This window comes from Cheilinus undulatus, linkage group 15, assembly GCF_018320785.1.
Source record: "Cheilinus undulatus linkage group 15, ASM1832078v1, whole genome shotgun sequence".
Classification (NCBI taxonomy): Eukaryota; Metazoa; Chordata; class Actinopteri; order Labriformes; family Labridae; genus Cheilinus; species Cheilinus undulatus.
Window position 1 is genome coordinate 41,107,574 of NC_054879.1, and position 27,802 is coordinate 41,135,375.

The 27,802-nt window shown below is 37.9% G+C and overlaps 2 protein-coding genes across 2 annotated transcripts in view; one reads left to right on the forward strand and one right to left on the reverse strand.

The window, feature by feature from the left end:
* The window catches only part of LOC121523072 (ATP-binding cassette sub-family C member 4-like), a 65,597-nt gene extending 49,831 nt beyond the window's left edge, over positions 1–15,766 (reverse strand). Inside the window, exons 1-10 of the mRNA XM_041807816.1 lie at positions 15,541–15,766; positions 12,985–13,095; positions 9,385–9,505; positions 7,628–7,852; positions 7,448–7,537; positions 7,179–7,342; positions 6,982–7,107; positions 3,338–3,587; positions 3,140–3,244; positions 2,881–2,970 (exon numbers count right to left, since the gene is read on the reverse strand). Coding sequence (XP_041663750.1) covers positions 2,881–2,970; positions 3,140–3,244; positions 3,338–3,587; positions 6,982–7,107; positions 7,179–7,342; positions 7,448–7,537; positions 7,628–7,852; positions 9,385–9,505; positions 12,985–13,095; positions 15,541–15,614 — 1,356 coding nt within the window. The 5' untranslated portion in view covers positions 15,615–15,766. The remainder of the gene's footprint in view (positions 1–2,880; positions 2,971–3,139; positions 3,245–3,337; positions 3,588–6,981; positions 7,108–7,178; positions 7,343–7,447; positions 7,538–7,627; positions 7,853–9,384; positions 9,506–12,984; positions 13,096–15,540) is intronic.
* A 3,776-nt stretch (positions 15,767–19,542) lies between these two features.
* Positions 19,543–25,829, forward strand: LOC121522870 (claudin-10-like). The gene is made up of 5 exons (XM_041807542.1): positions 19,543–19,756; positions 25,082–25,243; positions 25,314–25,395; positions 25,476–25,580; positions 25,676–25,829. The coding sequence occupies exons 1-5, from the start codon at positions 19,543–19,545 to the stop codon at positions 25,827–25,829; spliced, it is 717 nt and encodes a 238-aa protein (XP_041663476.1).
* Positions 25,830–27,802: the final 1,973 nt, after the last annotated feature.

A 27,802-nucleotide genomic window follows, 5' to 3' on the forward strand; every position in this document is an offset into this window, starting at 1 on the left:
ATTACGGTACTCGCAACCATATTACACAGGCATTCATAACAATACACCAGAAGTTTGGAGAGACAGCTACACGGATTCTCAACACCATAACTACTCGAAAGTTTGCTCAATTTAAAAAATTCAAATGCTGACAGAAAGCTGAGAATCTCTGCTTTCTGGCAATATATGATGTGGTATATATATTACGGTAATGTCGAACAGCACCGTGAAAATGGCAGCTTTGGCAGAAGACGAGTGAGAAAGGAGAGTGAAGGAAGAGAGTAAAAGGAGAGCGAGTTAGTGTGGTGTTTTGTTTACAAACAAAAGCATTAGATAGTGGCACTTGTGCGTGTCTGTGTTTTATTACACACATTTTTAATGTCGGGAAGCCCATCAAGAATGGTGAAACAGCCGCTACGGTTCATAGAGGAGGACAGCAATTTGGAGGATGCATCTTCTGAACTGAGGTATATGAAGAGCATATATATAGTTCTCTTTTGCACACCCAGAGTCCTAGACTCAAAAAATGACTGGCGATTGTTCTAAACATGTATAGGTTCTCATTTCAAATGTCCAATCAAAACCTTATGAGCAATAACAAAATTTCTTCTCATAAAAGCAGTGAAAAACAAATCCAATTTTCTTGTTTTTCTTCTTTTAAACTGCTGACAATTCCATATAATGGGCAATGATCATTAACCAGATGTTGAAAAGTCTAGTTCAAGTACTCCTGGGAAAAGGGACCAAAGCTCTCAGACTTTGGGCATTTCCTGATTACTTTACAGCCATAATCACAAAATATGTCCAAATCGCCATTTTTAGCCTCAGTCGGTAAAGCTTAAATAAGTAAGCTGTCTTTTTAAGTAAGCTGTCTGACTCCACCCCTGACTCCGACCCTCAGGAAATGGATGTGACTTACATTACAGTCACATCCATTAAAGGATGTAATCTTCCTCTCAGTTGGTAGCTTTCAAGTGGGGAGAGCCAACCGAACTTGGGAGCGGGGCTAACTCCCTACATGACATCATGAGGGGAAAATCTGAGAACTGCTTGTTTCAGCACACATTTTCTGAAAGGTGGAGAAAGAGAGGTGGGGGGGATTTTTCCCATTATTGGAGAGACTGTGGATAGTCCTGGGGCACATACTTTTGTTAGAAAAAACAGAAAAAGTGTATGTTCTGTGTATCCTGCGAAACCTTAACCTGACACGCCAGATGGATGTGTTTCACATCCATCTGGAAAACCTTTAATACACAGCATTTGGGAAAGGGCAGAGCCTTTGAAAAAGAACTCGCAGGGTGATTGCATAAACGTTCTGTCTATCTTTAAGGGCCAATCAGAGCACAAAACATGTGACATCGTCGCTGCTACCATGGTGCGCAGCTACCGGTGAATAAACTCCATAGAGAACTGCATAACTCAAACTATGGGGACTGTAGACATGTCAGTACACGACTTTGTTGTTTCTGAAAAGGAAACAACTCACTGCTGTTCTTTGTTCTTCTTCTAACGAAGAAACGTTGTCAAGTTCTGACAAAACTGGCACTTTAGCAGCATCTACGCTAATGTCTTCCGCCATAATTGCACCGGCCTCTTGTTGCTGCTTGCTTACGTCATGACTCCTCCATGCTCAAACATACTGCTCCTCGTTGCTGATTGGTTCTGTCACTTTCTAACTGGGCCCAAACGATTCAGATGGAAGCTTTGCAAGCTGGATTACCAGTGAGAAACAAGGAAACGGGCATAACCATCTGCTTTGCAAGGTTAGTAAAACATAGGATCCCTGCTTTCTGCATTGTCGTTTCTATTAAACTATTGCTATCTAAGTAACTAGCAAGCCTCTGTGCCACTACACAAATGACAATCTTGCCCTCTACATTTAAGAGTGAAATAGTTCTAAACTGGTTTAGATCAAACGACTCCCTCTCCTTTGGAATCAGGATTCCCCTTGCTCTCCATCAAGCCTTTGGGATAGGCTGCCACAGAAATCTAAGGACATCAGGTGCGCTTTTATAGACCTGGTAGGGTATTGGTTCCCAACCTGGGGTCAAGGACCCCCTGAGGGGGATGCCAGAAATCTCAAGAGGGATGTGAGGCTTCATCCCCTTTTTTTTTTTAAGTTTAGTTTATTTTGGTCACTTTAAACATGAAGAGTCAATGACACACATAGAGTGAAAACTGCTCTGAGGTTGTCAAGATTAGATTGGCATGTATTAACTAAGATCATGGCAAAACTTCACTTTGATAGTTTTCAAATGTCTTTTGGTATAATAAACAGATATAAACATATTTTCTTTGGGTTTTATTATGAAACAAATACAATTTTGTTGATTTTTGACAGTAACTGATCACTTTTTAGTTGGTGTAGGTCTTGGGGAACCAGGCTTTTCTTAGATGTAAGTAGGGGAGGCTCCAGGAAAAAAGGTTGGGAACCACTGTGGTAGGGTACTCCATTTGGCCCTGGGGCCAAAGAAACCTTTGCAGGCTTTACTACAGCCTGCACCTCCTTCCACCTTGGTAATCCTACATCCATTCTAAACTCTATCTCTTCTAAAGATAAAATATGATATGATATAATAGGATACAACACGACATGACGTGATATGATAAGCGTTCTTGTCCCACCAAGTTAGAAATTTGTCTCTTGGCTCTTCACCCATGCTGCAGCCATTAGACAACATTCGACAGCATTAACATTACACTGTAATATAAGACATTATCAGCGACAATCCTTACTCCAGGTGCATTTAAACTGGCTTGTAATGAAGTCTAACCTTTCCAAACCAATGCTATTACTTAACACAATTTAAAATGTTATTCAACAACTGCTTAGTTTACCATTTCTAAGGATTATAATTACGCCTTCACAACAGTGAACCTTATCCCAGGAACAGACCTGACCTTTCCAGACCCAACAGGTCCAATAACCACCAGGAGTTGCTCCGCCTTCACTGTGAATGACACGTTCTGTAAAGATGGAGCCTCGAGCAACTGTGAAAACAGGAAAACAGACTGAAAGACTGACTTGTAACTTTTTAGTTTGTAAGGTTTATTGATGAGTTTTCAAGTTGATTTGATTTACACTCCTATGGGGAGTAAGGATTGTAGTCAAGGTTACTATAAACAGGATGCGAGAGATGTTGCACACAGTAATTCCCACCTTGTCCCAGTAGCATATCAAATCCTGAATCTTCACCATGCTCTCATTCTCTGCTGCAGGAAACCCCAGGTGCCGCGGAGCCACTTCATCCAGCAGGAGAAAATGCTTCAAAAATCAAAAAAATCAAAAAACCCAAAAGGTTTCAAATTTTCTTCAATAGAATAATGTAAACATGTCCATTATGAGTGCTGTACTTACTTTGATTCTTCTGACGCTGATGAGAGACTCAGAAACCTTCTCCATGGCGAAGGGAAGAAAGTGCGTGATGGTGAGCCTGATCACCCCGTAGAGGGACACAGCTGTGAATATGCTGCTAGCAGACAGCGTGTTCCCTGTCAGTACGTAGACACAGACGGTGACGAAGATGTTGATCTTGCTTCCCACAAAGAAGAAGGCCATGTTCAAGCCCCGCAGGTACGAGCTTTTCATGATCTTTGAGATTTCTAATCTGTACAACAAAAGCACATAGTGTCAGTAATTGCTCTTATTCCAAAGAGCATAACAAAACATTTACAAGAATGCATGTGTGGATTAGAAGTATGACAGGAAAACTTTCATACTTTTTTGTGTTTTACATTTGTATATATAGTTTTAAAATGCAGTTGGTCAAAAGGGTAAAGAAGTAAGCCAAGGAGGCATCACTGACTAAAGCATTTAATGACAAAAATCAGTCTGTCGGATACGCTCAAGGATATATAAAACTTTCTGGGGATACTGCAAGCAAATCTGCCACTCAGCTTGTTTCTAGGGAATTCATTTCATGTTTTTTGGTGATGATCCTTTCAGTGTGTACATGCAAAAGGTTTTCAACTAAAGGCAACTTTCCAAAACAGCAGCTTTAACAACTCTCTACTTTGGGAAGTAGGGTCTTCACAATTTTTGATTTGCAGATACTTTTCATTCAGGGCTGGGCCATTAATCAAAAATTAGATTAAATCGCAATATGGCCTGCTGCAATTTTCAAATCATAGAAGCTGCAATATTTCTTTTACCTGAAATGTGTGACACAATACCAGTTTCAAACTTTTTGCAGCAGACATATTATGCATTACATATGCAATCATTCATGTGTATTTTTTTTGGAATATTCTACTAAAACATCCTACTTTCTTAATTTTTGTACATTTTCCTACTAAATATGAGAATTAAATACAAATTATTACCTTCCCTTCAATAGAAAAAATCATCTTCAATTAGCAATGCAAGTCAAAATCATCACAATTAGATATTTTTAAAAAATTGTTCAGCCCTTGTTTATTCTAATATTGTGTTGGTTATAATCTAGAATGATTTACTGCTTGTGTTTTTCTGAAAATACATGAGGTGAGGAACTTAAAAAATAATTGCATATCAAATCGTAATCGCAATATTGGGGAGAAAAAAGTCACAACTAGATTATTTTCCCAATTCGTTCAGCCCTATTTTTTATTACCATGTGTCTTAAAATGATTCAGCTGAAAGTGGAAGAGTTCAGGAACAACAGCAACTCAGCCATGAATTAGAAGACCATGTAAAATCACAAAGCAGGATCAACAACTGCTAAGGTGCAAGGTGCGTAAAACTCACCAACTCTCTGGTGATGCAAAAGCTGAAGAGATCTGGACTTCCACTGGCATTAATGTAAAAAAACTGTGAGTTTGGAGCTTAATGGGGCTGTTTTTCAGGGTTTGGGCTAGGCCCCTTACCTCCAGTGAAGGTCAATCTCAAAGACATTTTGGACAATGCTATGCTTCCAACTTTGTGGCAACAGTTTGGAGAAGGCCCTTTTCTATTCCAACATGGCTGTACCCTAGTGTACAAAACAAAGACTCTAAAGACATGGTTTGATGAGTTCATTGTTGAAGAACTAGACTGGCCCACACAGACCCCTGACCTCACACCATTCAGCACCTTAGGGATGAACTGGAATTGAGATTGTGAATCAGGCCTTCTTGTCCGACATCAGAGCCAGACCTCATAAATGCTCTACAGAATGAATGTGGAAAAAGAAAAAAAATCTTGTGGAAAGCCTTACAAGAATAGTGGAGGCTGTTACAGCGGCGAAAGGGGGCCAATTCCTTATTAAAGTGAATGTAATTGAATTAGGGCTGGCAAATTAATCGAAAATTAGATTAAATCGCAATATGGCTTGTTGCAATTTTCAAATTGCAGACAGTGCAATATTTTTCAAATTTGAAATGTATCAAAATACCAGTTACAAGTGTCTTTTTTCAGAAAAGTTTATTAAAATCCTACTTTTCAAGTTCGGGCATATGTTTTTCTTAATCTAAATGAGAATAACATAAAAAAGGCCATTCCTTCAGTATAGCAATTAATATCCAATTTGCTTTAAGAGCCAAAATCTCAAAATATAGTTTTTCAAATCTTTCATCCATAGTTTAATTTATGTTATATTGTGTGGGTTATAATACTAAATGATTTATTGCTTATGTTTATTGAATAATACATAAGATGAGGAACCTAAAAATAATTGCATACTAAATCGCAAAATTGAGGAAAGAATCGCAATTAGATTTTTTCCTCAAATCCCTAAATTGAATGCAATGTCATCACAGCCCCTGTTGGTGTAACGTGCAGATGGCCAAATACTTTTGTCCATATTGTGTATTTGTAAAATTAGAAAGTCTGCATTTTTTTCTTGCATTTTTAGAAATTTAAAACAAGAACATTGCTTGCCAAAGATCTGATTTTTTGGTGCCGTGGTGTTAAAAAAGTATCCTTTGATTTTTATATGACTGTATTCAGGTTTAAGAATCTAGTATCAGGGCAACCCTTATGGGGGGTTTTGATATTTCTATGTAAGAAAAAATGTAATGACAATCAGATTGATGCTGGTTGAGTTCATGTGCCATAATGTTTAATCATTCCATATTGGGTATAAACTTAATCCAAGTTATCAACATACTTTTACTCTAATCCCCTGTGATTTTTTTTTTGTGTTTTGTATGTATCGATTGAATAGTCAAAGTCTTTAAATGTATCTGACTTGGATCATGAAGAGGACATGCTTTATAAAAGGTTAGCAAAGACTTAAAATAGCCTGCAGAAACATAATCTTGCATGACGGCATGCTATTCTGGAGTAGGGCTGGGCAATTAATTGCAAATCAGATTAAATTACAATATGGCCTGCTGCAATTTCAAATCACAGAAGTTGCAATATTTCTCTAACTTGAAATGTTTCAAAATACCAGTTTAATAAATCAATTTTTTGCAGCGGCAGAGATTTTTTGCACATTACATAAACATTCAAGTGTCAATTTTTTTTTTATAATGGTTCACAAAAAAATCCTCCTTGTGTGTTTTATGTATGTTTTTCTTAATCAAAATGAGTGACATAAAAATGATAATGCCCTTAGACAAAGCAAATGACATCACATTTGCAATACGAGCAAAACTAATTTGCTCATTCTATCTAAAACTGATGAAACCTAGCGTTACTTCATGAAAGTCATACCCCAGCTGCAATCAGCTGGTAGCCAGCCTCACCTCCCCCACCCCAGCTGCTTCCTTTATAGCTTAAAGTTTGTTGCACCCCCATATTCAGATTCATGCTACTATGGATTAATTGCTTCGGAAATAATTTCATCGTTTTCAATACACATGGTCTTATTTATGGAATTATTTATTGCTTGAATTTGTCGAAAAATACAAAAGATTAACCCAAGAATAATCGCATATTAAATCGCAATCACAATATCTAGGGGGAAAAAAATGCAATTAGATTATTTCTGCAGATTGTTCAGCCCTATTCTGGAGATGTTTTAAACAAATGTTTGCAAATGAGATGTTGTGATGGAATAAACTGATCATCCTATTCAGACCTCTCAGAGATGAACCCACCTTCTGAGCTCATCCACCAAGGCAGCGAAAGGCTTCTCCCAGCCATACATCTTTATAACACGGATCCCAGTGATGACTTCATTCATGGTGCGTATTCTGTCATCCGTTAAGACTGCAGTTTCAGCCCTAAACATGCAGACATGAAATTGAAGTAATGGCATCAAGAGCAACATTTAAACCTGGTGAATAAGACAAACCTGAGATGAGAGAACAATCGTCCAAACATAGTCTGCACTGGCATCAAGATAAAGAAGACAGCCATTCCTGCAAGGCATGATGGGCCGATTGCATACATCAGCAATACAATTATAACAGCTGTTTGTATTGGCCCAATCCACAGAAAGTGCAAATATAAAGTTATCTGTAAGAAGACAGTGAAGAGAAAAAAAATGAGGTAAATGTGTACAATTTATTGGCTATGCCCATTTTAAATATAAATTCAGATAAAAAACAGTGAAGTCATTACCTCATCAAATTTGTTGACATCATTGGATAATAGGTTCACTATTTGTCCTGTGGTGGTTTTGGCAAATGCTTTGCTGTTAAGAGAAAGAGCCTTTGCACAACAAAGGTGTTAAATCCTACAAAATCACAGGAATATAAAAGAGGATGACATTTCCATTAAAGAGGTAGCATGACGACTAACCTTCCTGTAGATCAAGTGGCACATGGCCACACGAATCCTCATGCCCTCTCGCTGAACATGGTAAAAATAGAGATGGTGAAGGACAGTCAGTGCGATGGTGGACAGGGAGATGCCTGTAGCGTAGCTGTAGACCTCGTAGACAGCAGCTGTGTTGGCGGGGTCGTAACTTTCAAAATGCACGATCATTTTCCCGAGAAGCACTGGCTGGATGACTCTGATAACTTCCTGATAGGAAATAAAATATAAAGGATGTGCTTCAATAAACAAAACATTGGTTTTAGGTTGGGATTTGGGTTTAAAATGACCTACTCATTCAAACTTGCTTGAAACTGTCCATTAAGAAAACCTTGAATCCAATAGCTCTGACATCACTATAGTAGCTGCTATGTAAGCCTTTGGAGCAATTACAGGTAAGCAAGTAAAGGCCACTCTATCTTCTTTTATGATTTTTACATTTCAATTCTTAATACAGAATTTATTTGTCGCCAGATGGTTTGACAGACATGTTTGTGTAATGTTGATAAGGGATTATAAGCATGAGCTTGGTTTATCAGTTCATCTTTACAACTTCCAGATGTTGTCTCTGCTGCCATGTTGGCTGTCACACTTTCTCACTCTCTACGCTGCCTCCATCACATATGCTGCATCTTGCATTCACGTTGTGTTCATTTTTGAGGGCTTGCACAGTCGATGCGTGAAAACTGACGCAGGGGAAACATGGCAACCATCACGCATTTTTGTGTGAGTATACTGCAAGCGTATCTCTGACCTCAAAACTTGAACCTCAGCCTTTCAATTGCAAAAGAATTGTGAACATGTTTAACCATTTCAATATCTTTATGCATACATAAATATAAACAGCTATGTATGCATATTTTGTGCAATATTACATACAAAGATGCACTTATGTATATGTGTAAATGCAAACTATGTGCAATAGGGCTATGTGCAATAATATTAGGACTTCAACTAACCAGGCCAAGGGCGATGTGCAATCTCTTCTTTAAGCACACACATGATCATGTGCAATATATAAGCACACTTACACTTTAGCACTACAGCACTTCACCGTCTCCCTTACGCACTTTTACTGCAGTGGTCACTTTATTCCTGGTCTGTCCTAAGCAGAGGTCATGCAGCAACCTACTGTTAAATTAGCGTCTTTGTATTTCAATGTGCTGTCTATGTTGTCTGGTCTCTTGGTGTTGTCAGATCTTTATGTAGATTTGTAGATGTAGATAATGTGCTCTTTGTTGCATCAACCTGCCAGGGACTGCAGATGAAAATTAGAATATGGCTATAATTTGGCACATTTACATGTCAATGTTCATTAATGTGCATTGTCCTTTGTAATAAATAAGTAAGTAAAACAAAAAAAAATTTTAAAGCATTTTTTTAGACCCCAGTGGCCAAGCAGAGACTGTAGTCCTTAAAGAGCCTGTGGTTAAACTGACCTGCAAGTACTCCCCATTTTCTCTCTCCAGATTTACAACTCTATACACTGTTCTGACTCTCCAATAAAGGCATAAAGCTAAAAAACATTAAAAAGCATGACAAAAGCTCGCTTATTATTGCCCCAAAGTATTTTGTGAATTAAATCTGCATTGCAAGAGCTGGCTAAAGAAATCTATCAGAGCAGTTTCAGAAAGGTTGAAACATGTAAACACACCTAAATATATGGAACAAGACCTATTTTGAAAAAAAAAACTGCCCTTTAATGCTTCATTTCTCTACATAGATATCTGGTTTTATTGCACCTCTATAAATATGTATATTCCAGTATGTGCGTATGATCTCCAGTAGCACTGGACAAGAGCTTTAGTTAGACTCGGTTGGCGCAGGTCTTTTGCTGCCCGTTGAACCTCTCTGTTCCAGTACCTTTGAAAAAGGAGAGAAAAAAGGTAATTAAGCTATGCTGCTCACAATAATGAACTGTTGCACTACTTCAGGCTTCTTCAAAGAAATCACAAAAAGCAGAATAATCCGTTATTGTAATATCTTGCCTGTATGAAAATTAACTTACTACGAATGCTTCTTACACTGCTGCAGACTTAAGAGTCAGTCTCTGAATACACGTCTCTACATGATAGAGTATTCACTGAGGCGCTGTAGTCAATTATTTGTAGCACTGCATCATAATGACAAAATAATTAATGAGACTTTCTAATTTGGACTTCAGCGTTGGACTGAATTCTAATTAGAAATGATTAATAAAGTAACAGCTTTGCTTTGCTGCTCACCATACTGCCACAGTTGAATAAAGATGCCTCATAACTTTCCCTGCTTCATCCATTATCTTGTATGTAATATCATCAATGGACATTAGCCCTACTTATGTTATCACACATGCACAAAACCCTTGAGAATTTAAGACAGGATACTTCAACACCTTATATACAAAATAGAAAACAACACACAATATCTACAAAACATACATAAATAATGATCATTGCACAAAGTGACCAACTTGCAGCAAGTTTAAAGTGCAATATTATCAGAAACAGTCCTGAGTAGCTATTTGAAGCTGTATTTAGACATTTTTGGGGTGAGCTGCATTCAATGCATAACGCTAACTATTTTACGGCTTCTTTTGCACAGATATTTTTTGCAAGACTCAATGTAACATGTCCATGTGAAGTTACAGTGAGCTGATGTAAAAGCACAGCAGGAAATATTCAGGAAAATTCACCTTAAGTAAGCATGCCAGGTTGATGGTAACTGCTCACCAGTGTTGTTTAGAACTTGATTGTTGATGCAGTGAAGTTTAAAGAACCATCAATATAGTGTTGTTATCTGATGTGTTTTCCCCCATAATAATTTTTACAAGTAATACATGTGGTTAGGCAACTAAATGGCTTAATTCAGATATCAAATTAGCCGACGCAAGACTTGCAAGTCGGCTAAACTAATCACCTGTCATTTTTCATGAATGGCTTAATGCCTGCTGCCTTCTTGTCAGAGCTTTTCGTGGCACTTTGCTGGAAGTAAACTTGAGAAGTGTGGCGATTAGCATGTCATAGGAACAGCACAGTATCACAGTTTTTAACCAGATTATGAAAACAAAGTTTTATGTCAGCTATTGAGGGTTATACTCATGTATAACTACCCAACCCAAGTGAAAAGTAACAACATTAAGCACTATACTGTGAGGAGGAATGAAGGCTGGTAGAGCTAGCTGCTAACTTTAGCCTCACTCTACTCAACTTACCAAGCTCACAATAGCTCAGTATGACACAATGACTCTGTGACGATTATGAGTGTTTTTATGAGTGACATTTAGCTGGATACAGAAAGAACTACCCTGGAACACCTTTAATTTCCACAGCATCTTCCATAGGCCATGTTTGCTTCCTAAGAGAGGGCCAAATTAGATGGTGCGGTGTCCTAAAATTTTACGTCCATCCATTCACCTTCTTCCGCTTATTCAGGGTTCGGTCGTGGAAAAGCAGGCAAAGTAAGTCAACTCAGAGGTCCCTCTCCCCAGCAGCTTTTTCCCGTTCCTCCTAGGGGATTCTGAGGTGCTCCCAGGCCAGATGGGATATATAATCCCTCCACGAGTTCTGGGCTTGTTCTGGGGTCTCCCTCTCTCAAGACTTTCACAAGGAGGCCCCCTAGGGGCATCAGACTCCATGTTCCCAAACCTTCTCCGGGATGCACATGAAATTCTTCTGGAGGAGGGAGTTGAAGACTTCACAGACAGGGGCCTCTGCCAAATGTTCCCAGTTCACCCGCACAACCAGTTAAGCCCCCCCCGTCATCTGATCCAACTCACCACCAGGTGGTGATCAGTTGACAGTTCAGCTGCTCTCTTCACCCGAGTGTCCAAAACACATGGCCGCAGATCTGATGAAACGACAACAAAGTCGATCATTGATCTTTGGCCTAGTGTGCTCAGGTTATAAGTACACTTTTGAGGATACTTATGTATGAACATAGTGTTTGTTAAGGGCAGTCCACGACTAACACCCAAGTCCAATAACAAAGCACCACTCTGGTTCAGATTGGGCAGGTCAAAAAATGTCTGTCTTCTTTCTTTACTAAGATTTTGATTCTTTGATTCACTTTTTCTTCTCTCTTGGGTCCTGGGGTCCAAGGAAAACTGGTTGGGAAACACTGCGCTAGACCATCAGCGCCCCAGTTCTACAACTTTCTACAAAGATCTCTGGAGTGCATGTGTTAAAGCAGCTTTAGTTAAACTTGCTTCTTAATCTTTAATTTTGGCTATTGATGGCCTACAACCCTAGATGGTACGGGCCATCTTTTTCTGGAAGAAAATCCTCCTTTGGACATGGAAGGTAGTTACAATATGAATGCATCACACAAAGCTGTTCACAAAGCTGGGTTACAGTGCCTATTAATAAGTAAATCCAGAAGAAAACAGAGCTGTTCTAATAACCATTCTATCCTTCTCAATACCAATTATAATACCAGCTTGAGGGTAATAATGAGTAACATAATGTACAGTACATGACACTTAGTGCCTCAACTTGCATACTGTACTTAGAAAAACCCTATTATGTGTTGTAGGATGAATCAAGCTCATTAGATATTGGTATAAATATTGGAACAATTCTTGCATAAAGTTACATTTCCCAGGTGAAGAGATTCTAGTGATGTCTCCAATGTGAAAATCCATGCTTTCTTTTAAAATCTTGTCAATTAAAATTACAAACAGCAGTGTCACGAAGAAGTATAATTGCTACAGTGTGGTTTACAGTCACAGAAGGCTTCTCTTTATGCTAAAGTAGAAAGCCATGGCCTCTTACAGTGACTGCCCATTCACTCTAGATGCAGTGGGATTAGTGTCTACTCATGTGAAAGGGCTGTCTATATTTAGATAGCCTTGCCTCAATGTCAACTCTGACACCAAACTCCATGAAAAGAGGGATGGTCTGCCCCCCTGCATGTCCAATCAGAGAGGTGACAGACAGCAGTAGTACACCCAAGAGTCAAATGTTTGCTAGAGTACAGTTTGACTTTCTCTCTGTGGCAAGGGTGTCATTTTAACATGAACACGGCTAATTTTAATATAAAGGATTGTCTCATTTCTACTGAATATACAGGCGTCTTATCATTCAGCCTACAGTGGACACTTAACTGCAGGTTTTTTGCGCTTATGCACTGGCTTCAATTTTTAATACTGTTTCTTATGAAGTTAAAAATAATTGCTAAAGGGGTCTTAAATGTGTTTGACTAGTGATGGCCATTAGTCTATCACCTGATATGTAGAATTTATGTTAAATAAAAACAACTGTAGAGACTATTGGGAGACCACTAAGACATAGCCTTTGCAGTAAAAGAAAACAAGGAAACAACCTGAGCATCTAAATTAAATCACATATAGTTAATTGTCTTACCATTGTAGCTGCTCCCCCAGTCTATCAGATGCATCCTCGGGTAGAACACTGAACATGTCATCTTCCTCCAATGTTTTCTTGTACCCAATTTTGAACAAGGGATTCAGCCAGCTGGTGACAAAGCAAATACAGGCACAATTTAACCTACAATCTTTATTACCATTTAGATCCCCTAAATAGATGCTTTTGATCTGCTTCATCCACAGACATCTATTATCGATATCACAAATGCTAAAGAGCTGCTCAGCTGCAACTACAACAACTACTAATATTCGTCCCCTCCATATCATCATCATCTTAGCTGCTAATGCTAATGTTATAATGTTCAGTTGTTTTAAATCAAATATGGTTATTATTGCTAAATCTTCACACATTGGAAAGGAAATAGGTTAAGGATCAATACATGGCCAGAACAGCCATAAATCTTTCTTATTCATTGTTGTTGCTCTCTTTCACACTCTCTTTCTGAATCTTCCTCTTCATTTTTCTGCATCTCCCTCTTCTCTGTCTGCATCTCCAATTCTCTCTTTCTGCATTTCCCCCTATCTTTCAATGCATCTACCTAGCCTCTCTTTCTGCATCTACCTCTTGTCTCTTTCTCTCTCTTCCATTCCTGCATGTCCTATTTTTCTCTTCCTGCATTTCCCTCCTCTCTTTTTATGTATCACCATCTTCTCTATCTGCATCCACATCTACTCTATTTCTGTACCTCCTTATTGTCTTTCTGCATCTCTTGTTTCTCTCATCTGCATACCTTTGTTTTCACTCTGCATCTCCCTCTTCTCTTCCTGCTTGTCAATTTTTTTTACCTTATACCCCCTTCTTCTCTTCCTGTACCTCCCTTTTTCTTTCATATCTGTACCTCCCTCCTCTTCCATTTCTGCATCTATCTATATTTTTAATTTTTGTATGGACCTCTTTTCCATTCTGCATCTACCTTTTCTCTCTTCATGCATCCCCTTCCACTCTCTTTCTGCATTTCCATCTTGTCTTTCTGCATCTTTATTTTCTCTTTCCGCATACCTCTGCTTTCTCTCTGCATCTCCTTCTCTGTCTGCATCTCTAATTCTCTCTTCCTGCAATCCCCTCTTCACTTCCTGCATGTCACTTTTCTTTTTCTACACCTCCCTCTTCTCTCTTTCTGCATCTTTTCTTTTTCCTGCATCCCCTCCTCTTTTCTTTTTCTGCATCTACCTCTCCTCTCTTTCAGAATGTCTTTTTTTCTGCATCTTCCTCTTTTCCATTCTGCATCTACCTTTCTTCTCTTCCTGCATCCCCTTCCTCTCTCTGCATCTACATTTTCTATCTTTCTGCAGCTACATTTTCTCTCTTTCCTGCCTCTCCCATTTCTCTCATCTGCATACCTCTGCTTTCACTCTGCATCTCCCTCTTCCCTGTCTGCATCTACCTTTCATCTCTGTGTATCCCTCTTCTTTCTGCATCCCCCTCCTCTCTGTTTCTGCATCTATATCTTCTGCTGTTCTGCATCTACATTTTCTCTCTTTCTACATCTCCCGTTTCTCTCTTCTGCTTTCTCTCTGCATCTCCCTCTTCTCTTTTTTTATGCATCCTCCTCCTCTCTCTTTCTGTGTCAATGGCCGTCAGTACCTGAAAACAGCAAGTTAAGATGTGCTGTGGGAATTTGATGGAATCTGATACAAAAATGGATATGTTGTGTTTTTATTTTTTAGAATTAGTTTGTTTTTATGCTGTCTTATCTATCCAAAGAGGGCTGGGGTTGATAGGAAAGCTTGATTTTTGGTGAGATGCATTATATATGAATAAAATGTTATAGAGATCATTTGTTTATACTCTGTATGTTCCAAATCAGTGGTTCCCACCCTCTTGACTTGTGCAGACCCCTAACCACAAAATTGTCATGGATAACCTGGATTTTGTTTTTGCATGCTTCTAGCTTGTCAGCCTTACCCTATCAAATCTGATTTATTAAATTTTTATGTCAGGCACTTTTTGGGCTTCATTAAAGAAAATCCATGAAAAATTTGTTCACAATATCGCCTTAATCTGTGATTTAATCTCCTGTCCCAATTACCCAAAGGTTCTGTTCTAATCACCCAAATCTCACTGAAAAAAATGGATTTGGACCACTTTGGACGTTACTTTTGGTAATCCCCCTTTGGAACAAGATAAAACCTTTCTCTCTTCTGAAATTTATAGGCAACAGCTCCATGGTTACAGAAATGACTCATGTGTTGGACTTTTTCTTATAAGTCATGGCAACAAAGCTAACAGAGGGTAGAAATTCAAAAATTGACCCAATATCCCCAAAACCACACTAGTGGAAAATATGAGTTTGAGTAGTTTATTCAAACTTTAAGCATGTTTTTAAAGCACCCTCCATGAAGCAGCCATGCTGCACTTTGCCTGATGTAATTTGAGACAACAGAAATAAACTCACACTGAGAGTTTGAGCTCAAAGCTAGACTACCTGCTATCACATCCAGCCTGTCCACAAAAGCTACGAACTGTCAAACATGAGGGCTCTAAGCTCAATTAATGTCAAACACGGCTGTCACTTCAGGCTGGTTTTCTTACCAGAAGAAAATCTTAGAGAGAAGATTAGCTGAAGCCAACGGATTATCCTTTCCCTCCTTCCGCAGAGGCTCCATGCCCCCCAAAGCGTCAAAGCGACCTGAAGACTTTCTCTGCCGGCTGTGTGGCACAGGGCGGTCGATAAACACTCAGACAGGAAACACTGAAACGTCGTAGTAAACTCCTGCTTCTGTCAATACTACACCTTTCCCGCCAGCACCAGTGTCGTGCAGCACGAGCTTCACAGCCGCTCAGTCAGGTAATGCGGGCGCTGTGTAGCCCCGCCCACCGAACAATGATTGGTTGGCAGGAGTCTCCATCACATCCTAAACTTCTTCGTGCAATTAACTCATTAAATTTAAAACAAAATAAATTAAAAGCCCGTACGATTTCAAATTTTCTATCACGCAGAATCATACCAACAAATCCTTTATCTATTTTTCAGAGGAAACAATGATGTAGTTCTTGTACTTAATGAACTACTATTAAATAAGGTTTAATGCACTAAATACCCCACTTGAACGTATTACAAATAAAAATCAGTAAAACTTTAAATGTCATTTCGTTTCTTTTAGTACTGAGTCAAAATACTTCATAAGAATACAAAATATTATTATTATTCTAAAAGATTTTACCTAACATAAGGAAGCCCAAAGCAGACATGCATCATTGTAATTAATTTTACTTTTCTACCCATGACAACTAGAAGCTTCCGGATGTTTTTCTCAATATGAATTAATGAATCAATTTAATCAATTTTGCCTCTTGGGAAAGTGTCGTTGCACAAAGCAGGGCCAGCCCTAGCCATTTTGGTGCCATAGGTGATATTCCTGAAAGATGACCCCTGAGAGAGATAGATAGGTAGATAGATAGATACTTCATTCTCCATTATACACACAACAAGGGCAGTAAAAACAATAGAAATATAAAAAAAAAAACCAGAGAAAACAGCTCTGCGGTTCAGAATGTGCATAACGTTGGCAGAAAAATATAAAAAAGATAAGAGATATATACATACTGTATGTAAAAGAACAATGTGTAACCTTTTCATGCCAATAAAATAACAGGAGAAGCCGTATACTTAAAGGTGAACAAGTGAAAAGTTACAGAATCTGTCTTAAATAAATAGATAAAAATAGGAACACAGTATGGATAGAATATTGCAATAAATTACAAGCAGTGTAAGGTAAATAGAAATATTATGAGTCCCATCTGAGAAGTTATGAGTAACTGAGAACAACACTGACAAAAAAGATACAGGACCTAAATAAATATGGGGGAAAATGCATTTAAATGAGTATTTCATAAAATAATATAGTGTAGATGAAAAAGACACTGGTGTAAGTGAGGTTCCTGAAAGGTGCATGGTGCGATTGTCAGTTATTGAGATGTGATGATGACAAATGAATAATGAATGGCCTTGACCTTTGGTCTCTACTATCTGACTAGATCATCCTTGAGTTGTAGCGAATAATTCTGCAATGACTGAAGGAAACACCTAAAAGTCCACTAGATGTCACATTCCAAAGCTGGACAGATGGACTGAAGGGCAGACAACCATAAAAACAAAATTTGTGATTACAAACAAGAGTAAGGAACTCTTATATGTTCTGTATGGTGTGCATTAACATTGAGTTTAAAATCAAATACACTGAATGGACAAAGTATTTGCGTTGAATCCCCCTTTGCAGTTATAACAGCCCCCACACCTCTTGGAAGGCTTTCCACAAGATTGTGGAGTGTTTTTGTGAGAATTTGTGCCCCTATCATTCTGTAGAGCATTTATGAGGGCAGGCACTGATGAACTGTTCCAGTCCATCTCAAAGGTGCTTAATGGGGTTGAAGTCAGTCAGATTCTTCCACACTCAACTCATCAAACCATGTCTTTATTAGTCTTTGCTTTGTGCACTGGTACACAGCCATGTTGGAATAGAAAATGGACCTTCTCCAAACTGTTGCCACAAAGTTGGAAGAACAGCATTGTTCAGAATGTCTTGGTATGCTGAAGCATTAAGTTTGTCCTTCACTGGAGGTAAGGGGCCTAGCCCAAACCCTGGAAAAACAGCCCACTGAAGCGCCCAACTCACAGGTATCGGTTTACATTAATGTCAGGGGAAGTTCAGAACTCTTCAGCTATGAATCAGCATGTACATATGAGGTCATTACAATTTGGCCTTCCTACAAAATAGTAACAATTTCTGCTAGAATTTTTGACAAAATCATCTAGAATGTCTACAGAAGTTAAAATAAGTTGCGATAGATGATGGGATAATTTGTTATAAAATTGCAGGAATCTCTGTGTAATTCTTAGGAAATTTGTTTGGATATTTTGGAGAATTCAATTGGAAATTTTTAAGTATTTTCTTTAAAATTTTGGCAATGTGTTTGTATATTTTGACGAGTTTCATTGTAAGTCTTTGGGGAAAGTAGCTTTGATTTTAGGGGCATTTTGGGAAAGTTGTTGGTATGTCTCGGATGATTTGTATGGAATTTTCAGGCATTTTTACAGCAATTTCTAATAATATCACTTACCTGACCGTGGAATATCCAGCAGGGATAAAAAAGAACAGTCTTATTGTGAAGGTAGCATCCATCACAACACCACGCCTGAAGTCTCTGAGCTCTTCAGAACGACTCATTTCATGGTACAAATGTTTGGTGATTGATGGCTAGGTGCTTGATTTTATACACATGTGGCAACAGGTCTGATTGAAACATCTGAATTCTCTAATTAACAGGAGTGGCCAAATACTTTTGTCCATATAGTTTACATCAGCTGTAGTAGCATCAAAAAAGCACATGCAAAAATTTCACATTTCTTCATTCTCAATAATGCACTCATCAAAGCCCCTCAGACTGTCACCTATCTAGGCATCAACAGACATTAAGAGCTTTCTATTATAACTGGCCACCAGTATGAGGTCTGAAGATTTCCTCCAGTATAAACATGTAAACTTTACCTTGATGATTTAAAATATCATTGTTAAATTATAAAAATCTGAAAAAGTCAAGAGTAAAAGAAGTTAGATAAAAGTCAGGAAGGTGGGAAAAGAAATTAATGTTGTAATTTAATATTTTCAATTTTGCATCTCACAGTTCTAACTTTCTAAATTCTAAGTCACATTTTTACCTTTTAAACTTGTGATGTTGACTATATCTAATTTATTTTCCTTTTAAAAACATTTAAATTTCATGTTTTGACCTTTTGAAATAAGTTTGACCTTTTATCTCAGACTTTGAGCCTTTAAATTTATAATTTTTACTTTTTTTAAATCTCAGAGTGGTTTATTATCAGTGTTATTTATATTTTTTCATGTTCTACTAATGGTGAAAATGAGGTTGACAGTTTATGTTTAAATATTGACCTTGTTAGGCTCTTAGGTAAGGCCTAAATTCAGAATCTGTGATTGACTTTCACAATCCTGGCCTAAATAGTCCGGCCCTCAGGACTTCTCATCGGAGCAAATCTGGCCCCGGACTCAATATGAGTTTGACACCCATGAGCTAAGATATCTGCTTTTAATAAGCATGGCCTTTAATTCTCTGAACTTCTTCTTTTTTCTTATATAAAACAAACTCTCGTGGTGATCTATGAGAACGATGAAAAACAGCATACATGTTCACATATGAGCAGGCAATCGTTAGTCATTTGCTAAATATTGTGCACAGAAATAGATGAACCAGTAGCTGGACTTTGCCACATTGCCTCTTGTTTTTGGGATTATTGATTACTCTTTTTTATGTTAATATGAAACCTGGCCTAATTATGTGGCCGAAACATGGAGCATTTCAAACACTTCTTCTCAAATTTAATGACTAACTGCCACCTCATGCTTTTTTACTTTTTCACTTCCTGCCACATGTGTCCATAGAGACCATGCGAGATGTCCTGTCTGTAAATCATCTCAGTGAAACACATGTCTGCAGTGTAATTTACCTGCCTGGAGGCATTTTATTTCTTTTTTTTCTTAAATCTGCAAAATAAGACTTGGTACATATCTTTAAATGTCAGTCCGACAGATTCTGGCTTTTCTCAGCGGCCTGGCTGGTGTGGGTGCAACAATCGCTGCCACGGTGTCCAATGAATGGAGGGCCACCAGCCGGGCATCCTCGGTTATCACGGCCACTTGGGTGCTCCAGGGGCTGTGGAACAACTGTGCTGGGAATGCTATCGGGGCCCTTCACTGCAGGCCTCATCACACGATCTTTCAGCTGGAAGGTAAGCAAAGAGAGTTTCACAGCAAACATATTCAGTATGAGGATGCCACTTCTGCTCGGTGCATTTAAGTCAAACATGTTAACTTAGAGTTAATGGCAATGGAAGCAGATCTAGTGTGTGATAAGAGCCACCATAGTGACTTAAAGCTCATCTTGTGTAGGTGCTTTAACTGAGCGTTAGCTCAATATTGTTTCAAGGCAACTATCTGTTGACTCTTAAATTTGGCAGATACAATTAGAGGCATATTTTATATGAAAAGGGGAAGTAAGAAGGCAAGTGGAGCTCCCTGAAGTTTATGTTATGACTTTTGAAGTGTCTAATTGCAATTACAGTCTTTGAAAATGCTCTAAGGATTATTAATGATATGAAATATACGTTTCTAAGTTATTTTAAATATGTTATACATCAAATATTTAAATTTATAAATGAATGTCTTTTGCAGGTTTTAGTTGGTCGCCTCTGAAAACATCATCTCCAAATGTCAACTAGACTAAAACCCAACAGACTATCTTTTATTATTAGACTCTTGTGTTCGATGTGTACTTGTTTTTTAAAACAATATAACATCATTATCTTCAGCCTAGTTATAGAGGACAATGCATAACAATAATAGACAAATATATATTTCACTGAAATAACATTACAATGACCACTTGGGGTTGAGAAAGACACAAAAGAATGATTTATCCAGAAGATTCTGACTCGTATGTTAACTTTGGCAAATGTTTAATCCTTTGTGAATGTCAAACTGAGTGATTCAAATCCTGCACGTTAAAAAAGACAGGTTGTAGAAGGTAATGGACCAGTGTGGAAGAAAATAAGTCAGCTGATACATAAACTAATGTTAGTATGCTTTCTTTATCTATGATCTTTTCATCAATCTGTCATCACATTTCAGTTTTAATTCTTCAAAAAGGACAGAAACGTGTGTTATATTTGTGCCCTGAGGTTCTCGTCTCCATCTGATGTTGGCAGCAGCAGCGAGAGGGCGTTATGAGCACATGCAGCCACCAGATGGAGCTCTAATACTCGTTATAAAAACTGAAAGAGTTCTCTCTGAGAGTGACTCGCCCCTCACTGGTTTCTGTTTGTATATTATTTTTAATGTGTCCTATTCCAGTTTAATCAGTCCTTACACTGCTCAGGATTATATCAAGGTTATTTCTCTGTCTAGTGGACATGTCAGAGTTAATGCTGGGCTGTTAATAAGTGATCGAAATCGAGCTATTTTTGGTCTGTGGGGGATTTTTGCACCCTTGTTGTTCATTCATCGTGTGAGAGAGTGAGGTGAGAAGGAGAACGTGACTCATTCACTGCACTGGATCCTTTCTTAAACTACAGGTCTGTGTATGTGGTTTCTAAGAGGTTTTTACCCACTGGTCCCCAAAGGAACATAAAAAATACAGAAGTTTATGCAGAGTGTGGGGAAATTGCTAGGACTGCTATTTTTTTTATTCTATTATTTTCAAGGATTTCATAAAAGTGCCATTTACTGTTAACGTTTTCCATCCATAACATTTGAAAACTCTTGTGAGATTTTTTTTTGTTTTGTTTTGTTTTGTTTTTGCTGGTTATGTAACATTTTGATATTAATGCTGATATTAACTATGGTGGCCTGAAGGTTCAATACAAAATTGTAACTTTTGAAACACTTTACAAAGCTGGAAAAAAATAACATAAAAAAAAGAAATAAAAAAATAACATTTTATAAAATAAACTTACAGAGCATTAAATACTTTTACAAAACTGGAAACAAATAAACATTAAAAAATGTCAAGAAATTAAAATAAAACACAATTTTCAAAATAAACTAAAGAAACATGAAATAGTTTTACAAAAATGGATACAAATTAACATTAAAAAAGTCAAGAAATGAAAAAAATGCATTTTACAAAATAAAGTAACAAAACATGCAATACTTTTAGGTAATGACAAAAAAATTAGGTTGTACAAAATAAATTCACAGAGCACACAATATTTTTACATATGAAGAAAAATGAATTTTTACAAACCAAGTTTAAAAAAACAAGAAATGCTTTTACAAATGGAGAAAAAAAATGGAATTCTACAAAAATGAATGTACAAATCAAGAAATGGTTTTAGAAATGATTGTTTGTTTCATGTAACGTAAAAATGTTTTTGTTTTTAGGCTTTGTAAAAGTGTTTCAGACTTTTAATTCTTCCAGGCCACCGTAGATATCTCTTTATGAGCCAGAAAAATAAACCAGACAACTGAAAATTTCTAAACAGCTATTTTTCAATGCCTGATGCCACAACTGGGGGGGGGTGGGGGGGGGTCAAAATAGAATTAAAAAAACAAATGCATGAAAATGTTGACACTTAAAATGAAGGATGAAGACATTTTTCTTAAAATACTTCTAGTCTTGCACTGGAAAGTTCCAGCAAAAGCAAAGAAGATGCCACTTTATCCAGGAGCTACAATCAAAACAAAAATTTCTCATAGGGGCTTTAACCTCCCAACACTCTGCAGGTACATGAGGTAATTACTTTGTGACTTTCCTACAACATAGTAACAATTTGGGCTAGATTTTTTTAAGAAAATCATCTAGAATGTCTACTGAAGTTGAAATAAGTTGCTATAAACAATAGGATAACTTTCTATAAAATTTCAGGATTTTTTATGTGAATCTTAGGAAAATTGGATATTTTGGAGAATTAGCCTGGAAATTTTAAGTATTTTCATAACAACGCTGAAGGTACAGTGCTTAACAAATTTATTAGACCACCCTAACCCTAACCAAAGCAAGGTTTGTGCCACAGCTGCCCTGAATTAACAGCATTGGTAATTACCAAAATCATTTTTGATGTTTCTGCGATGGTTAATACACCAATATGTAGAAGCTCTTTAACCCAAATGATATTTTTAAAGCTAAAAAAAAAGCACGTTAATATTTCTTGATTAATATATCAAATTATAGTTATTTACTTGCATTCCTGAACAGATTTGTTTTTTTTAACTGGTTGAATGTTATGCTTGATTAATTTCTGACTTCTCAGAGAAGCCCAGTGAGCTGGCTCAAATTTGGGTGAACTCAGTTTGAAATCCCTCATTCCTGTTCAAAATGGTAAAACGTGGAGAGCTCACTGAAAATGAAAGAGTCCGCATTAAAGCACTTCATGATGCTGGATGGTCTCTGAGACAAATATGACAGGTGGTCTAATAAATTTGTTAAGCACTGTAGGTTTGTATATTATGACGAGTTTCACTGGAAGTTTTTTGGGAAAAGTAGCTTTGATTGCTGATATCTCTGGGATGATTTGTTTGGTATTTTTAAAAGATTCTAGGATAAAGGACATTTTAATTTGGGACCCCCTCCTCCATGACTATTGTTGTTTTACTTCTATATTTATTTTACCTTATTATAACCTACCTTGTATTTTATCACTTTGTCAAAAAGCAAAAGAAAGCAAAAGACTTTTTTTTTTTTTTACAGATAATCTCTTGAACCTTTGATGTCTGAACCACATGTGAAGTTTGGTCAATAAACATATCTTGGGGAATAAAAAGGACAATGGTAAATTTAGGGAAATTGATAAGACATTTTATTGGAAATTTACTTTGAAATTTTGGGTTTTTTTTAGATTTCTTTTCAGGAATTCACAGTGAATTTCTGGGCAAATTTTTTATGAAATGTTTAATGGGATTCTTTAAAAATTATGTTCATGAGTTTGCAAAGAAATTTAAGGTTATTTCTTTGAAATTTTAGGAAATTTGTAAATTTAGGAAATGCTGTTCAAGGACACGGCTGAGCTTTTGAACTTACAGGTCGTACTAATCCAACATAAGTGGGAGAAACTAAAAAAACATTCTAAGCAAAAGCTCAGGTCCAATAAAGTTACAGCAATAAATGGACAAAATAAAATCATCCTAGCGTGTACCTTTGGCTCATTTGGTTTTACACAGTAAAACATTAAATAATGGTTAGTTTAACCCTTGAGTGTAAATAATAAGATGGTTTGTACCATTAACTTTTTTTTAAAGATTATCTGTTAATCATTGAACTTATCTCAGATATATGCTGTGCTTGGCACATGATTTACTTCACTCACATTTCTTTACCTTATTTTTTCCTTCCAAATATTAAAATGCATCAGTTAATCCAATAATTCAAGTATTGGGCATTGTTCCAATCAAAGAATAAAGTCATACCTGTACAGACGACAATGTCCACAGCTGTTTCTGTGTAAAACGTCATCTCTGATGTCACCCCTGCTCCTTCAGTCCCCATCCTCTCTGCATCTGAGTCACTGTGACGTGTACCACACCGGTGGGTGGATGACACTTTGATCACACACTGACCACCTGTTGATCTTTAAGGCCAAACTCCTCCCTACAGCATATAAGAATCCACAAAACATTAACAATCAATCACAGCCCATCCATTGAGTGCAGAGCCTCGCTACATTTTCAACAAGCTTTACTAACCAGGAAACCATTCATCAATTTTGAGGTCAGGTCTCACCAACCTCTTCGGTCATCCCAGCAGAGTGGAGACGTCCTCTCTCTCCGCAGCATGAGTGGCATGTTTCAAGAGATCTTCGCCTTTGTTTTAACAACCTCTGGTTGGGTGCTCGTGTCTTCAACCTTGCCAACGGACTACTGGAAGGTGTCAAGCCTTGATGGGACGATCATCACGACAGCTACCTACTGGTCCAATCTTTGGAAGACGTGTGTCACTGATTCAACAGGAATCTCGAACTGCAAAGACTTTCCCTCCATGCTGGCGCTGGATGGTCAGCTTTGATTTCTTTGATGATTGGATCTGTGATTTTTTTTAAACGGTTTTGATTAGCTACATCAAATTTATGTTAGAAAATGCTGATTCATCCTCATCTTGTGTGCTTTTCTCTCTAAATTCTGCTGTTAAAATCCAAAATCAGTGCTTCTTAGGACACAGAGATACCCTATCCTTGTCTACAAGCAACAACTCATTTACCTTGAAACACTGTCAATGGTTAGCCGTTGTTCCCAGACCTTGAAAGCACCACAAAGGTGATTCATGGAGACCCTCGGGCTGTTTCCTCAACGGCTCACTCGTTTCAGGGGTTGACTTTCTTGGTTAATATTTGCTCCTAAATCACATTTGAACGTGAAGTTTCACATCCATAATGTCTTCACAAGTGGCTTAAAAACAATTAACTTAATACCTGACAAATTGTATTTCTTGCCTTATGCACCTAATTTGGTCACAAGGTCAATAACTCATTGGCCTTGTGGTATGCAGAGGTGCGGTTATGGGGTATGCAAAAGGACAAAAAGGAGGCTCAAAACTTAAAAGTCTGACTTTAGTTGTGTGTTTTCAGGCTACATCCAGGCATGCAGAGGACTGATGATTGCTGCCGTCTGTCTGGGCTTTTTTGGTTCTATTTTCGCCCTCGTTGGGATGAAATGCACCAAAATTGGAGGAACAGACAAAAGCAAAGCTAGGATTGCCTGCTTTGCTGGAGTAAATTTCATTCTCAGTGGTAAGTAAAGTGAATTGCTTGATTTATTATTTCTATTTGATTTCATTAATTCCTTTCTTCATCTTCCCAGGCCTGTGTTCACTGTCAGCGTGCTCCCTCTATGCACACAGGATAACATCTGAATTTTTCGACCCAATGTTTGTGGCGCAAAAGTAAGAACCATGCATCTGTCGGGCAATACTTTTCAATCAAACTTAACCAATTAAGCCAAATTTGCCTTCTTTATCTGCAGGTATGAGCTCGGAGCTGCTCTGTTCATCGGCTGGGGAGGCTCTGTCCTCTGCATCCTCGGAGGAGGCATACTCTGCTTCTCCATCACAGATTCTTTCTCCAAAAGGTTTATTTAAAAAGCAGTAAAGCCTGATGTCTGAATCTATTTCCCTGAGTCATACTGAGGTTTGATTGTTGGATCTGTTTTCTGTCTTTTTACAGTCACAGTCAGGCCACTTATATCTACAAAGGTGCCGCCTCACACTCTCATATCTCCTACCCAAGAGGACAGGCGAGGTCTATAAACCAGAGACCGCCTCCGGAATACAGCAACTCCTCCAGGATCCAGCACTTCGATAAGAATGCCTATGTGTGAGGGATGTGAATACAAAACACTTTTGGTTGACTCTTATATAGTCTGTTCTGTCTTGGATATACAACACTCTCAGTGCATTTACATGCAGCCAGGAAAAGTCAAAATTGTATCAGTCAGCATGTAAAAATGTCAGTGAAGTTAAATAGTGGGTCTGATTAGAACCAGAATTTTAAATGCATATAAACATGCTTGTCGGACTGAATTCATACTAAACCATATTTGATAAACACATCTAGCTGATGCAGTTGGATGTTTTAAGCCCCTTCTAAACTGGACGCATGAGATGCGGCTTCATTTTCAGTTCGTTTACATGTTAAAAAGTCAGTGCTTCCAGACGTCTTGCATGAGCAGCGCGTTTCACTATCCTCATACGTACGCCTCAGGCATGGAGAATCTAGGGAATCGAGGTCTTACCTATTATTCTGTGTGCGGTATCGGTCAAAACAGACAGAAAAAGGTAAATAGAGATTTCGTAGACTAAAACTATGACTGAAAATGTTTGTCGGCAGCCTTTTTTTCCATGACAAAAACTAGACTAAGACTAACAAAAATAGATCTGTGATGACTAAAACTGACAAAAACTAAGTTTAGTTTTTGCCAAGATGACTAAAACTAGGCTAAAATGTAATGTAGTTTTCCTCGGACATTCAAAATCCGTGATATTTCTCCACTGTGGGTAAATCTGTCAAAAAACAATGCATCTGTAGCTATTCTGCCTCTCAGCTGTAGAAAGCAGGGATCCAGATTTAGCAGGGTGCAGAGAACACACTACCATGATTTGGTACCAGATTTAGACAAGAGAATAAAAGCTTGGACTAAAAGTAAAGACTAAAATGTGAGGACCTTTGATGAACTAAAACTAGACTAAAACTAAAAAGGGTAGAAATGACTAAAATGTGACAAAATAAAATGCATTTCATTTAAAGACTAAAACTAAGTGTCTAACTAAGCGTGCATCTGTTTTTAAAAGTTCTCCTCTAAATTTTTATAATTTGTGAAGTTTTCTGTTTCCACACTGGTGTAATATGTCCCAGTATGAGTACATTTCTGGTTTGTGCTTTTCAAAGTAAAAGCCTGGTTTAGCATTTCTTTGGAGAGACTCCCGTCATTTGAACAGAATGGTTTTAATTCTGAACATACACTGAATCAAGTCATGTGTAGTGATGTTGGTTAGGATGAAATTCATGAAGAGTAACAGGGCCGTGGCAGAAGAGAGACATCAGACAGCACACTTGCACCTGGTGTAAAAGGCATGACCATGCATGCCGGAGCAGAAACTTACAGCACATACGCACAGCAGAACATGCAGCCAGTCTGAGCTGGCCTAAGACTGATGTACTCTTGCATGCATATGCCACTGATGGACCAGACTAGATCAAGCACCAAAGCTTCTGTGCCACATGTTGACCCAGAGGCTAATTCGCATTAAAGCTAAGCATAGCTGGAGTCATGTTGTCATCTACCTTTGAATTTCACCATTAGCTAAAGGGTTGACGGTCATTTTATTGTTACCAAAAGTAAAGCGTAGAGCAAGAGCAAAATCCATGAGATGCGAAGTAAGGTCTGTGAATATTTTCACTGCTTGACATACCTCGCACAGCTGCTAGCTAACTTGTAAGCACCGTTAACAGAGAAGATCCACAGTCCACAGCTTGAAGCTAGAATGGCAGAGATGGGCATGCTCTTGTCAATAAATCAATTCTCCAGCTGTGCATGTACACTGGTCCAAGGACCAGTCCAGTTGAAGTGCCTTATTAAGCTATGGCTGTAGCTCAACTTTACTCTGCATATAAATGTACTGATGCTAGGGCTAATTTCTCAAAGTCAGACTAAAGGCTAATTTATGCTTTGAGCAAGGATGTAGATCCATGCGTTTTAACCTTTATCCCCCTCATACTTACAAATTTCTTTTATGTCGGAGTAGGCATTGAAAAATGAATCCACTAGAGGTCGCCGTCTCTCACGGTGCTACT